This window comes from Photinus pyralis, unplaced genomic scaffold, assembly GCF_008802855.1.
Source record: "Photinus pyralis isolate 1611_PpyrPB1 unplaced genomic scaffold, Ppyr1.3 Ppyr1.4_LG7, whole genome shotgun sequence".
NCBI lineage: Eukaryota > Metazoa > Arthropoda > Insecta > Coleoptera > Lampyridae > Photinus > Photinus pyralis.
Genome location: NW_022170738.1, coordinates 34,799,564 through 34,814,505, shown reverse-complemented (window position 1 = coordinate 34,814,505; position 14,942 = coordinate 34,799,564). Strand labels below are relative to the sequence as shown.

The 14,942-nt window shown below is 37.4% G+C and overlaps 1 protein-coding gene across 4 annotated transcripts; it reads left to right on the top strand.

Moving 5' to 3' along the window:
• The first annotated feature begins 11,951 nt into the window (after positions 1–11,951).
• On the top strand, positions 11,952–14,257 carry LOC116176051 (lanC-like protein 2). Of its 4 annotated transcripts, none has more exons than XM_031494494.1 (9): positions 11,952–12,101; positions 12,157–12,766; positions 12,814–12,978; positions 13,023–13,165; positions 13,216–13,363; positions 13,411–13,625; positions 13,671–13,779; positions 13,826–13,972; positions 14,023–14,257. In XM_031494494.1, the coding sequence occupies exons 2-9, from the start codon at positions 12,695–12,697 to the stop codon at positions 14,203–14,205; spliced, it is 1,182 nt and encodes a 393-aa protein (XP_031350354.1). In that variant the 5' UTR covers positions 11,952–12,101; positions 12,157–12,694; the 3' UTR covers positions 14,206–14,257. The 4 variants fall into 4 exon arrangements, with proteins under 4 accessions (XP_031350354.1, XP_031350355.1, XP_031350356.1 ...); XM_031494495.1 differs by having other exon boundaries at positions 11,954–12,101; positions 12,662–12,766; XM_031494496.1 differs by lacking the exon at positions 11,952–12,101 and having other exon boundaries at positions 12,133–12,766; positions 12,824–12,978.
• Positions 14,258–14,942: the final 685 nt, after the last annotated feature.

Below are 14,942 nucleotides of genomic sequence, written 5' to 3'. Positions count from 1 at the left end.
TCAGAACACTGGCGCCGTATTATGTATTCAAACGTTCTTGTAAACTTTAGCACCCCCTAAATTTGTAAGCTAGCTACGCCAATGTTTATCGGAACACTATCTATGAGGACTATTTTCTTTATGAAAATGTTTAATCTATTGCATTTTCAACTTCCTTTGCTTCTTTATTACAAAAAAAAACATATTGTAGCGAACACTCCAGAAATTTCGATAGACTTCGAGGCGCCATTAAAGATTAGTTATAGACGATAAAAAAACAAAGGCAGGTGTGACGTAATCTTTTCGAGGAATGTGACGTATTGTCGCGAACACTCGGAAACACTCGACTTTACTATATAAGCAAATCGGATTGCGTTACAACTTACAAGTTAGTACTCCTCACTAGGCGACTTAGCAGAGCTGTTGACGAGCATTGGTTTATATGGAAGCCTACATATACTGATAAGAGCAACAGCGACCGCTAAAACCTTTCACACTAGGCGGCTAAGTAGCGATGCTAGCACCGCTGTCTGGCGGCACATCGCGGTTGCTGCAATGCAATAGGCAATGCCCACTAAACATTGAAAGTAACACAAAATTAAAAAAACATTCTATTTGTTACACAACAATTTTTCATGGTATTATCTAATTAAAGGTCTCAACAAAAGGATCTGCTTTTGACCCACTACCGCCCTTCTTTCTTACGCCTTACCAAGATAGGAGGCTGCGCGTCAATTTTAGGTTCAACTCTCACATAATCAACGCGACGATTGTCCTTTTGGTGAGGGAATAAACGGCCTGCCTCATTTCAGTTTTAAAACACGGATTCATCGAGTAGTTCATCTACTGATGATGAAATGCTTGCTTTAGGAATGTCAGTGAAGTAAAAAAAGAAAGAAGAGGAAATACTGATTGCAATTAGTTTATAGGTGGCGTTTTTCTGAAAGCGAAACTGAGCGTCTACTCGAATAGTATAAAAGTTCGGATAGTGTTTCACAGCAACAATTAGATCTTTTATTTTACACTGGCCTTTTTCAACAATTATTGTCAATAAAATAATTTAGTGCGCATGTATGCGTCACCGCGGCAGCAGTAAATGCCGCTTTTCAATTCGCACATAGCAGCGCCACCGTAGCGACGCGGCATACAACGCTCTGCCGACAGTTAGGTTTTGACTCGTTGCTATCGTGAGATTACGCCATTTAAAAGCAAGCAAACTTCTGGAAACAGGGAATGTTGCACTGCTACGCGTCGCTTATGTGAGAATTTACCTTTACAGTAGCGTAGTCGCGCTGCTAAGTCGCCTAGTAGTCTAGGCGATAAAGACATCTAACTGGACATTTTGAGGTGGAAAAGAAAAAATGGTGGAATATGTTCAGTTAGGTGTCAAAAACAACATATTAAAAATCCCACCCCCCAGACCCTGTGCTAAAGGCTCCAGCCACCCCACCATCCCCCAAAAACCGTGTTTTCGCCCTTTTTGGCTGATATCTCGCGATCTATGAGGTCTATATGAAATATTTTTAGCTGAAAATATTTCTCGGGAAATTTTATGCAAGGTAGATACTCAGAAGTTAGCCTAAGTGTACCTCTAAGCCTAGGAAATTCATAAAAGAGGCGAAAATCATCAATTTTCGTGGCTTTTTGCAAATATATCGCGACCTTTAGGGCTAGGTGAAATATTTTTAGCTGAAAATGCTCCTCGTGAAATTTCTTACAAGGTAGATACTCAGAAGTTAGCCTAGGTGTACCTCTTAGCCTAGGAAATTCATAAAAGGAGGCGAAAATCATCAATTTTCGTGTTTTTTTGCGGTTTTTTGCAAATATATCGCGACTTTCAGGGCTAGATGATATATGTTTAGCTGAAAATGCTCCAACTGAAGAGTTGGCGTCAAGTCACCTTTCACCTTCAACTTTCATGTGTGAGGAAATATTCATTGTAAAACAAAATATTTCTATGTACCATTTATTCACGTAAAAACAGTATTTTCATATTCAAATATTCACACATTCATTTATACCTACCTCAACGTAATCACTATCCTCTGCAGATTCCACTTCTTCAGGCTCTTCGACGTCCTCTAGTGCTAGTGGGTCGTCTGAAATTAGGTACCGACTCGTAGTTCTCCTCGCCTTCCCCTTTACCTGCATGGGTACCCTGAAACGACGACGTCCCATTTAGGCACGATGTTCCATGACACTGGACGCAGAATTCGTTCTTCAGACCTACAACAAGAAGTATTATGTCAAAAAAATTTTATAATTAAGTATACGAATATAATATTCTCTCGTGTGTCCTAACTCCTAAGTGTCGGGTAGAGAAGGTTTACCTGATTTTCTGAAACAGTTGCAGGAAATCAGGTAAACCTTCTCTACCGGACACTTAGGACACACGAGAGAATATTATAGGTAATCGTATACATATAATTATAAACATTTTTTTGACATAATGCTTCTTGTTGTAGGTCTGAAGTGTAATGAACTCTGCGTCCAGTGTCATGGAGCATCGTGCCTAAATGCCACGTCGTCTCTTCAGGGTACCCATGCATCAGGTAAAGCGGAAGACGAGAACTACGAGTCGGTAATCTCAGATCACCCACTACCACTAGAGAACGTCGAAGAGCCTGAAGCAGTGGAATCTGCATCTAGTCTATAACTTTTGATTGAGAAGTTTGATCGAAAAAGTATGAATTGATTTGGATTCTACGCATCCAAATTAATAAGAAAAAGTGTTTTCCCGAGAAATTTTGGTGTAGTAGATTTTTGGTAAAAAAGGAAGGTTATTCTACACTGCCTTTTTTGAGCCCCGAAAAAAAAATTCTCAGATCGACCCGGAAAAAAAATTTTCTTATAGAATGTGGCCTGTAGAATCCATAATTTCAAACAGTTCCAAGATTGGGCTGCTAGTTCAAAAGTTACAGCCCTTTGAATTTTTTTTCAAATTGGTTTCTAGTCTATAACTTTTGATTTTTTGATTGAGAAGTCTGATCGAAAAAGTACGAATTGATTTGGATAAGTATAAGGGTAATGATTACGTTGAGCTATAAATGAATGTGTGAATATTTTAATATGAAAATAAAATAGGTACTGTTTTTACGTGAATAAATGGTACATAGAAATATTTTGTTTTCCAATGAATATTTCCTCACACATGAAAGTTGAAGGTGAAAGGTGACTTTACGCAAACTCTTCAGTTACCTATCTCGTATGAAATTGCACGAAGAGCATTTTCAGCTAAACGTATATCATCTAGCCCTAAAGGTCGCGATATATTTGCAAAAAACCGCAAAAAAACACGAAAATTGTTGATTTTCGCCTCCTTTTATGAATTTCCTAGGCTAAGAGGTACACCTAGGCTAACTTATGAGTATCTACCTTGTATGAAATTTCCCGAGAAATATTTTCAGCTAAAAATATTTCATCTAGCCCTAAAGGTCGCGATATATTTGCAAAGTCACGAAAATTGATGATTTTCGCCTCTTTTATGAATTTCCTAGGCTAAGAGGTACACCTAGGCTAACTTCTGAGTATCTACCTTGTATGAAATTTCCCGAGAAATATTTTCAGCTAAAAATATTTCATATAGACCTCATAGATCGCGAGATATCAGCCAAAAAGAGCGAAAACACGGTTTTTGGGGGATGGTGGGGTGGCTGGAGCCTTTAGCAAAGGGTCTGGAGGGTGGGATTTTTAATATGTTATTTTTGACACCTAACTGAACATATTCCACCATTTTTTTCTTTTCCACCTCAAAATGTCCAGGTTGCCAATTTTACAGTCTCTATCGCCTGCCTAGACTATAGTGTGAAGACGCACTTTCGATTCGTTCTTGTTATTTAAGGCTGACGCGCACTTACGCGCGGTGGAGCGCGGCGCGGCGAAGTACGCTCCAATATTAGGTACTTATATTATATCAATAACAATCGTGTTTTTTGAAAAAGAAAACTAATAGTTGACATAGGGAGCAACAATCTGCAGGAAAACGTTTCCCTTTGTTAACTGCATATGTCCGGTTTTGCAATATTGACCGGATATACAATGATATATATGTATATATAGGTCATTTACTCGTAGGGTACAATAGAAAATTAGACTTAGATATGACACATAGCTTTGAATATCTTTATATTCAAAGCACATAGTAAATATGTACAAATGCATAATTTGTTATTTGTGCATAAATTACATTCAACAATTTACTGAACATCGGTAACAGCGTTGAGTATGATCTTTGGTTGAGTGAAGGATTTTATCAATTTTGTATAGGTACTCAATGGGAACAGTAATCACAAAAAAAAAAAAACGTTCTGTCGAGACAGTAAATCATACAGAAGTGATTAAAAAGTTGCCTAAGCTACTGTGCAAGAGAAATGAAGGGTTTCTTACGATATTGATTTTGAACATAACTTCCAACCACTAGGGATGAGGCGAGACGAATTGAATGAGAATGTTATTAATTTAATCAACAACATTAGCAATTTAACTAAAGCACATTTGGAATTCAGAATCAGATCAAGCCACTGGGTAAGTACAGCACTACACGAAAAAATACGAACTGAATTGAATGCCAGGAAGAGAAAGCTACATACAGATAAAATATTTGCAAAGGATATTAAAAATCCAGTCAAAACTGTGCCAACTTTACAATATGTTTCTTTGACAAATTAAATCAGGTACCTATCTGTTAATATTGCTAAAAAAGGTTTCATTGATCAGTTGCAATATTGCCAATAGACTTGCACTTCGGTTACGCGCAAGTACCTTGATAGAAATTGATTGTAGGAGAGGAGAAATTCCTCTCGGCATTTCTTGTGGCGGGAACGAGACTTAATTAATGTGTTATTTTTATGCCATCCAATGGATGTATTTATATTTTTGTTCGACTGGACGATTAAATTAAGCAGGAAGTTGACGTTAATTTTTAGATTTTACGGTATTATTTGTTTTGCTTTTCTAATAGCTCCAAAAATTCTCACGCAGCATTTAACACCGTATTCATTCGTATCGAAACAGGTACAAAGTAAGTAAGTGTAAATACAATGCGCAAACGTTGGCTCTTCTATAATGCAAACGAATATGGGATAGAAGTGTACTCAACGCACTATACAAGAAAGTCTTCGTAACGTTATAGGATTGAATTTGGTCACTTTCTCAACGAAATTAGTGAAAAGCAATTTTCATACAGCATAAATTTCTAATTGGATATTGCCCTCTTGGACACCAATACTTGTTTTGGATAAAAACTCTAATAATTGACACAATGACACCAACGAAGGCTATACCTGGTTCATCCCTGTGCCTGCATCATTTCTGCATAGCTTTTGTTCGTTCACCATTCACTGAGGGAATGTAATAATTCTGTCACCCTGTCAGCATGGCACCCCCGCTACGGCGCTACCAATTCAGCTAAGGGTCCCTAGTTTGAATCCGGGCTAGGGCATGAATATTTGTAAATGTATAGTGGGCTGGGTTGGTAGAGCAGCCTTGGCTGAAACCCCGCCCACTCAAAAATAAAGGCAAAATAAAATATCGGCCCGATAATTTGATTCCCAAGGTTACTTGCCCAAACATTGATTTTTGGGAAAATTCACATGCGATGCGTTTCAATGAATGCTCGAACACTACACACACACATCGGATTTCAAACCCATATAAAAAGATTATTCCAGTGCCTTCTTTTAGGAATGTAAAGTGTGTCCAATTTTTTCATTATATTTTTTAGGTTTAACAATATACTAATTCAAACAACTGAAGCAATAACACATAACAACAAGATAATAAATAAAGATGGATGTTGATACAAACGTCAATTTGTTCTGTTGTTAGCGTATTTTCCTCAAAGTGAAAAATCGCTATTGGCTGCACTTTATCGTCCGTCTGTCACACGTACTCCTTCTACACCATTGAACCGATTTGGTCGATATTAAGCTCATTTGAAAGGTCTTGGTCCAAGGATTCCGTGCATACCGATATTTTTTGGTTTTACGCATGCGCAGTGTCAAACATTTGGATTAACGCATATGCAATGCTAACTTTTTTATTTATGAAGATATTTAAATGAAACTTTAAATGTAAACACTACGAATATAAGTAAAATTAATGACGTATTCAAAATGTTGTTTTGCGCATGCGCAATGCCTACTTTCTTATTTATGAAAGCATTTAAATGAAATTTTATTCATATGCATTTGGAATAAAGATAAACCTAACAATAGGTTTAAAATGTCATTATGCAAACGCAGAGCGCATTTTCCTACTAATAATATCCATGGTAGTACCAGGAAAAAATACCGGTAGGCACGAGATCCTTACCCCATTCTCTTTCAAATGAGCCGCCTATCGTCGAAGTCTATACAGTTTAATGAAAAATATAGTGGAGCGTATACAAATACAAAAAATTTTGAAATGGGCATTAGTTTTATTTTTATTTGAAGTGTCTACATATGAAAAGTTTTTTAAATGCTTTCGTAATTAGCATTGCGCATTGTCTACATCGAATCACATGTCTTAACAACACCGTTAGCTGACATTATATGGCATTATACGGAAAAAACCATAAGTATAATAATCGTCACATTATATATTAGTCGTAGATAAAATAAATATAACATATCGACTATTCTTTTGCCCTCCCTCCCCCACCCCTTCCCTCTTTCGTACTCTAAGTGCGAAGGACACCTGAACATATAAACGAGGAAACATTTACTTTCCTGAAATTTTGCGAAAGGGGAAATTAAAAGATGTACCTAGACCTACCCAGTGACCCATAAAATTGGAACTTCAAAACGATACACTCTTCAAAGAGGATAATTGTCTTGAAAAGATCTAAATATTCAGAAAATTGTAATTGAATCGTTTGAATGTTTGAAAGGAGCTCAACAAATTTGCAGAGTTGTTTGATCAGTCTTAGGGTAGAATTACCTATTAAGATTCTAAATTCTCTTCTTTGAAGGGTTGACCACGCATAGAAACTTTGATTTATTGAGCAAGTAAATGTTACCTAACACTTTTCTCAATTTGTTCCCTGTAAGCATTTTAATACTGCATACAACCATTGAATAAAGAATCTGAATTATTCAATGATACAACACAGCTACCTAAAGTGAAATTCTGTATCACGAGAACAATAAAATCCTCCCCCAAAAGGTCACGTGATTTAAAAAATGCTTTCTGGTCGGTCTGTGCTAATTTTGGCGCGCACCAGCGTCCAAACGCGCGTCGAGACGCTTCTTACGGACCGTGCTGATGTTTAACGCGCTTGTAGGTTAAAGTTGTGTATTTGTTTTTATTTGTCCATTTTCTACCATAAGGTGAGCGCTTAAAATTAGATTCTAACCAGTGAAAATGCTTTGATTTCACGCAATCATATGCATGAAATTTACCTTTTTAACACAACTTTTCGAGATTAACGCCTGAATTATGTTTTTGGCACACGCGTGCACGTTTTGCCAACGATCGGAAGAATTATACTTGTGCAATTTCAAGGGCGTTGTGGACGAAAAAACATAGCTTCTAATTTTGATCGTGTGTAAATTAAACAAATTGTATCTTACATGACGTTTCAGGTTTGTATCTTTAAGCAAATTACAGTAGAGGTTCAATCTATAACTAGTTTCGAATATATTTCTGTTTTGTAATTTATTTTTACTGTGTTTTAATGTGCAACGCACCCGTTTATGCCCGACTTATAACTAAAAATATAACTTTAATGCATTGCCCTACTGACTGCAATTTTTAGTAATAATCCATCTGTATTACAGCTAACGTAATGATTCGAGTGGACGAGGACGATCCCGTCGGAGGTATGTAAATTCATTAAGTAAATACCTGTAGAACTGCCAAAAGTTAAGCAATATTTACTGAGAGACGTGTATAAAGGATAACTACGTATTATGTATAAAGGTAACGTTCCTTGTTGCTAAATAGTAGGTAACAAACAAACTATTCTATCCTGCGAATGGAATTTTTGCCACTGGTTTCGTTAAGTAACGTGCAAGTATCCTGACTCACCCAGCGTTATTTTTGGCAAATTCCGTAAAACAAGGCGTCGATAGGCTTCGTGCATACTTTACGAAAGCGCCGTTTGTCTTTGTTAGCAATCTGCTAGCAGTAACACGCTCCAGAATTGTTTATGGCTTCTTGTTCAGATACCGAAAAGTTAAAAGGTAATAAGTACTTAAATTAAATTATCACAAATGTTACCTACTCATTTCAAAGAATTACAACGAAAAAAATTATCAAAGTCCTCGTTTGAGATCGAAGGGACTTCAGCGCATTTTTGTGTGGCAGATCAGTATTCTATTAGCCACTTTCGACTCAACCATCAATAACAGATCTTGTCAAAGGCTACTACATTCACTAACCGCTTCCCACTTTCCGCGTGCACCCGCAATTCGCTTTTAATGTTTTGACTCCACCATCAGTAAGATCGTGTCGGGGGCTACCACATTCCCTTTGACGGTACCCACTTCCGACGTTCCGTTCACCCGCAATTCGCGTTTGAAGATTTGACTTCACCATCAGGAAGATCGTGTCGGGGGCTACCACATTCCCTTTGACGGTACCCCCTTCCGACGTCCCGTTCACCCGCAATTCGCGTTTAAAGATTTGACTCCACTATAAGGAAGATCGTGTCGGGGACTACCACATTCCCTTTGATGGTACCCACTTCCGACGTCCCGTTCACTCGCAATTTGCGTTTGAAGATTTGACTCCACCATCAGGAAGATCGTGTCGGGGGCTACTCGCAATTCACTTCTATTGGCGGCACGAGAAAGAGAGACAGCGATTCGAGATTTACGAAACGTTAAACCGCGTGAGTTCGCAACGGAAGGTAAAAGGCGCCCGAAGTTGACTACTTCTCGAAGACGCGCGCGCGCGCCTCGCAAAAGGTCGTTAATTTCGCCCCTATGACAAAAAACAACATTCCGCCACGCAGGAGTTGTGCGCGTTTACAACATCTTTCCGACGACACCAATTTGAAAAGAATCTGACCAAAACTGTAGTAGAAGATAGGAAAAAACTGAAAAACCTTCACGTTAGTATACTACGCTCGAGGATGACGCCCAGATGTCGCCAACCCCACATCATGTAGCCATGTCCCTAAGGTTGACAAATTTCACGGCCCTGTAGATACACGTACACCCGTTGCCTTTCTAGAAGAGTTCTTCTACGCGCCCACATTTGCTGCCAGCCAGCCAGCCAGCCAGCCAGCCAGCCAAAGTGAGATTAAAAGCTACTTTTTACAAATAAATTTGCAAAAATGCGCTAAAAACAACCCCTTCAAACAAGAATAGAACGAGATTGAATTATCTCAATTTCGAAATATGTCACTACTTCCAAATTCATCCTTGTACATTAATTAAACCTCACTAGGTACCTATTGTGAATTTTGTTTTTTGGATAATGAGATGAATAATGTCTCAACGCATGGTAGTCTGAATCATATCGTTTCCCTATTTGCACTACCACTTGTTTGTAACCTTCTGTATTTACTAGTTTGAGATGACAGGAAACGTGCAAAGAGTTTGGTATAGTTGCTCTTGAAGACAGTATTGCTCTGTAGACACTATCTCCTATTTTATCATTGTATGGGTTTCCTGTTCTTGTTCGAATCAAAGTTCCAAGGTTCAACACCATTATTCTAATCCAGATATATTATTTTGTTTCAAAGTTTAAGCTCCTAAGTGAGGTCTTACGATTAAGACTGTAAAGTTCAAGTTTCAAGGCTCAAGCTTGAATTTTAAAAAATATTTTCGAGGTAAGTATATCTGAGAATTAAGATTCGAGACTGCCAAACCAAAATTTAAGGATCAATATACAATATTCAGCATACGAACCTTTTAGTCTTGGAGCATTCAAGTTTTAAAGTTAAAGCTTCAACATTAAGCTTTAACACTCAAGTGCCAATTAAATAGTCAAGGCCAATGACACTTCTTCTGCATATTTCTTTCCGCAGAGCTTCCCTTCAGATTCTAACGACACGCATTTGTCCCAATTTTCGTACCTTCAATAAGGGTAGGAAGCCCGCAGATCGTTATTTCGAAAATGTTGGGTCCAAAATTCAAAATTTGGGACATTGAGTTCTTTATGACAAATACGAGATGGTTCTGAGGGGCTTCTACATAGCTTGAACAGCAGGCCATTCTCACGTATGACTATAATTCCAAGTAATAGGTTTGTTCTTATCTTTTTCCACCTAATTGCCTATTTCCCTTTTCACTTGGAATTCTTGCACATCAATAAGAGATGGATTTAGTTAATTTCCAGTTTGCCAAATTATACAGAATGATCGATAAAATAGCAGCGTTTCCGGTCTTTCATCGACACTCTGAGATCAAAGAGTTTACACCGTCAAAATAAGAAAAATAAAGGAACTAATTCATGTATTACCAATTCCTTGGGAATTATGTGTAGGGGACTTTCCCCTAATCAACGGTGCGTTAGATCGAATTTAGGACATGTTCCGGCGCTTGCGAGGCGATCTTGATGGAGTGCAGCATTCGATCCTCTCCACTCACCCAACCCCATCGTTGTGGATCGTGGTTGTTGTTCGCAAGCAATTGCTGGATCCGGAAGTCGGAAGTACAACCTGCGAGAGTTTTACCCAGACGCACCTTTAGTCGGAATATGATCGTCCCAATATTGAACGAAAAGTTACATGTACAGTCTCTTGTAAAAGTAATGTCCCTCGGATACCTACCACTGTAGCATAGGCAACCAACATCCCAGCCGACTAGTCCAAGTTGGATTTGCGGGTGTGGGAGGTAGGTAGGTATCTAATGCGGTTCGTTTTCAGCAGGTATTCCCACTTTGCCAAACTAAAACTAAGTAGTAGAATGAAAATGAATGGGATCGATTTATTAGCTCAAAAGATCTGCGCTGCTTTAATTTATCCTTGGTTTAATACAATAGAAATTTTTACATTTATTTCAATTGGTTTGGTGCGTTTTAAATTTGGAAATAGTTTAGCTAAAATAATGACCTTTTACTTTTAATTTTTTCGAGTAGATTTTCTTCTAACAAAATAAATGTGATGATTTTGTTGTTTTATACTGACATTGAAATTGAAGTCTCATTATTAATTACTCGGGCCTCCTAATGGAATGCGATTATCTGCACTGGAAGCGCAACAATGCCGTTCCTTTTGTAACTACCACATCCCACTCCTTTCAAACCCCGGGATGGCACCCGCGGAAAATTCAGCTGTTTTAATTATTTTTCCCTAATTTCTAATCATTTCACCTGCATGAAAAAGCCGGTTTAACTGGTAACTAATTTTTTTGTCAAAAAATATTATACCTATAACCTGGACTAAATATCCTTATAATATGCCTACCTCGAGGCCTACCTACTCAAAAATATGCAACGTAAAAGCTCTCCTAAACTAAATTCGATATTAAATCAACCACGACCAAGTATCACAAATGCATATCATTTAATTTCTGATGCTAGTTGCAAAAGAAAGGTATTGTTGCACAGTGCACTTGTAGGGCAATTAATCGCATTCCATGAGGAGACCTACTCGCAAGTAATTATTAATGACACTGGAATTTCAATGTCATTAAAGGACAAGAATATCACCTTTATTTCGTTAGAAGAAAACCTACTCAAAAAATTAAAAAGTGAAAAGCCATTATTTTGTCTTAATAGTCTCTAGCTAAACTATTTGCAAATTTAAAACGCACCAAACCAATTGTAAGAAATGTAAAAATGTTTACTGCACCAAGCCAAGGATATGCAGCGCAGATCCTTTGAGCTAATAAATCGATGGCATTCACTTCTATTCTACTACTAGTATTTAGTTTGGCTAAATGGGAATATCTGCTGAAAATGAACCGCATTAGATAGCTACCTCGCACACCCGCAAATCCAACTTGGACTAGGCGGCTGGGATGTTGGTTGCCTATGCTACAGTGGTAGGTATCCGAGGGACATTACTTTTACAAGAGACTGTACATACCAATGACTTGGATTTGCGGTTCACGTTCATCGGAGAAACCGTAAATCTCATTTTTTGAGACACAAGATATTACTGTGCCTCGATCAGCAATTAAAAACGGTCCTTTAATTGTCGACCCAATTATAATATTCAGCAATACCTAACTATACAATTCGGTTGGGTAAGTACAAATGCGTTCTTTGTATACCTTTTGCAAGGAATTAGGTACCTTTCAGTGACAGTATGTACGATGTATCCACAATATGTGTTATCTATGGAATCACATTTATTGATCAAGTATATAGGTTCAGTTTCACTGAAGCATGAAGCACTGGCTTTAAGATTAACTTCAATGTCTACCCTTCATCAAAGATTGTGCAATAAATTACCCTTCATTCCAGAGCTACCTACCCTCAACAACATATGACTGGTGGTCATGAAAGATATAATACTTTTTTAGTTCTCAGTTGGTCTCTAATCCTACTGTAGAGGGCATCGACGTGGTAGAAAACTCCTGGAGCAAGTACCTACCGCATATATGACGCATTTTACCGCAAATGTCATTATTTATCATGGTAGTAAATACAAAAGACAGGCGGCCTTTGTTTTCAGTACTGAAGCGTGATATATTTATTTCTTATGCAAATTATTTTTTTAATTGTCCAACCAAATAATAAATTAGAAATGTACCTCTTGCACAGGTGGTCCCTATAATCTAGTAAGTGGTTGCCATATTTCTAGGCGGACTGTCTCAAATTTCTTGTTGTGGAAAAAATGAGATATTTTAACAATCCTTACGACGATTTCTCCCCGGAAGCTGCAGAAGGTCTGATTTCGTCAAACAAGGTAAGTACGCCCGCTATCCTGCAACAAAGTTGCCATATAAATAATAGTTGCATCCAGATTCGACAGTAGCATGTGCTGTAGAATCAAAATGGGATTGGACGATGAGAAAGTTAGATCACTTGGACTTCAGTGATAATTCGGTATATACCGGAACTTCAGGAATTGCGCTTTTAAAGTTACTCAAAGATCCCAATGGGGAGCAGAATCTGAAGGTAGTATTCTTTCCCCAAGATTCTCTAATCAACTTGACTTAAAGGAGGTAAAGCATCTGCTGAACTTAAGGAAGCTGAAGTACAAACGATACTCGTTTTTGTGTGGAGATGCGGGCCCTCTAGCTATCGGGGCAGTTGTCTGCCATAGGCTCAAAGAGAAGCAAGAATCCGAAAAACTGATAGAAAAGTTGTTTCTTTTACTTTTACCCTAAATATAGTACATTGTTGAAATTGCAGATTATTGGCTATGTCTGATAGTGCTGTTAACAGTAAATCAGATCTTCCGAATGAATATTTGTATGGCCGCGCAGGGTATTTGTACGCATTATTGTATGTCAATAAAAACATTCACCCACCTCCTATTGGCAACCAACTTATTAGAGAGGTAAGTTAATCCGTCGGTTACCAACTCCAAATGTAACATTTTTACAGGTGATAGAAGCCATTTTTGTTTGTGGTAGAACTGAAAGTCGTCTGGGAAAATTCAAGTGTCCCCTTATGTACCAATGGCACAATAAACAGTACTTGGGAGCCGCACATGGTGTTTCAGGTATACTGTATCTTCTTCTGCAAGCTAAGGAACATTTAAGTGAAACAGAATTGAATAACTTTATCAAGCCTACTGTGGACTATTTGGCAGATTTAAAGTAAGCCACGGATTTAAATATTATATATGTGAGAAAATATTTTAGATATTCAAGCGGGAACTACCCATCCTCTTTGGGCAATGACGATGATAAATATGTTCAGTGGTGCCATGGTTCTCCGGGATTTGTGTACTTGTTCAGTACTGCTTATAAGGTATTACGGCTTGTTCTTGCGGTGGAAACTGATATTTTTGCAACAGGTGTACGGAGATTCAAAATATTTAGATTTAGCCCTACAAGCAGGCGAGGTTGTCTGGAAAAGAGGACTATTAAAGAAGGGTTATAGCATTTGCCATGGCGTTTCCGGAAACGCGTATTGCTTTCTCGAATTATTTCAACTAACACAAGTAAGCATATATGAGAAAATCCTTGGTAATAGTAAATAAATTTCTTGTAGGAGATGAAGCATCTATACAGAGCAATCAAGTTTACAGAATGGTGTGTCACTTACACAAGGGAGCACGAAGAATATTCACCCGACCGTCCCGCGTCGTTATTTGAGGGAGTTGGGGGTCCGATGTATCTACTCATGGACATCCAAGATCCAGCGAACTCGAAATTTCCGGGTTACACACTTTAGATTGTCAACATCTCGTGTATCAATTTATTATTAATAAATCATTCAACTAATATTTTTTAATAACATTAATTAGTAATAATTATCTTATGTACATATTGGCTAAAAATATAAACAATATCAAAAGATTAACATAGGATTTTTAGTTCTAAAGAGAAAGTGAATACTGCTTTTCAATTGTGTTATTTTCTTAATAGAGAAATTAGAAACCATCGTAGTCAATATGTATAACAATTACATCGTTTATGGTACAAAATATGGTTTAGTTGGACTAAATACGATGTTTTCTTTGGAGTCCAAGCCAAATTACGTTTTATAGTCAACGTATCAACTTTTCTTGTGATATGTAAAAATACACAGTTTTGAACTACATAAATATTTACATATGTCCACATATTTAAAAAGCCAAAAATTTTAAAATGATCAAGATTCACTCATTTTTACAACATTACATTCGAGAGAAGATTCTCAACTAAATACAAGACATGCATAAAATATGGCACAAACATTCAAACAATTCAATAAATGTAATGTCATAAAAACCAGATAAACAAATCTAACTATCAACAAGGCACTCCATCAGGTCTGGACACTTGTCAATCTAACCGTTTCGTTTTTACAAAAAATATTGTAATTTGTTCTCAGTATTTACATCGGCTCTTAATTACAAAACTATTCCCACAAGCCTTTCTGTCCATATAATTACAATGTACAAATAACAATAACTATAATAATATGTT

Bases quoted from the DNA above. Each gene is read 5' to 3' on its own strand.
- LOC116176051 (XM_031494494.1), top strand. From the start codon at position 12,695: ATGAGATATTTTAACAATCCTTACGACGATTTCTCCCCGGAAGCTGCA. The intron at 12,979-13,022 runs GTAGTATTCTTT...CTTGACTTAAAG, and splicing joins ATGGGGAGCAGAATCTGAAG to GAGGTAAAGCATCTGCTGAA. The intron at 13,626-13,670 runs GTAAGCCACGGA...AAAATATTTTAG, and splicing joins GACTATTTGGCAGATTTAAA to ATATTCAAGCGGGAACTACC.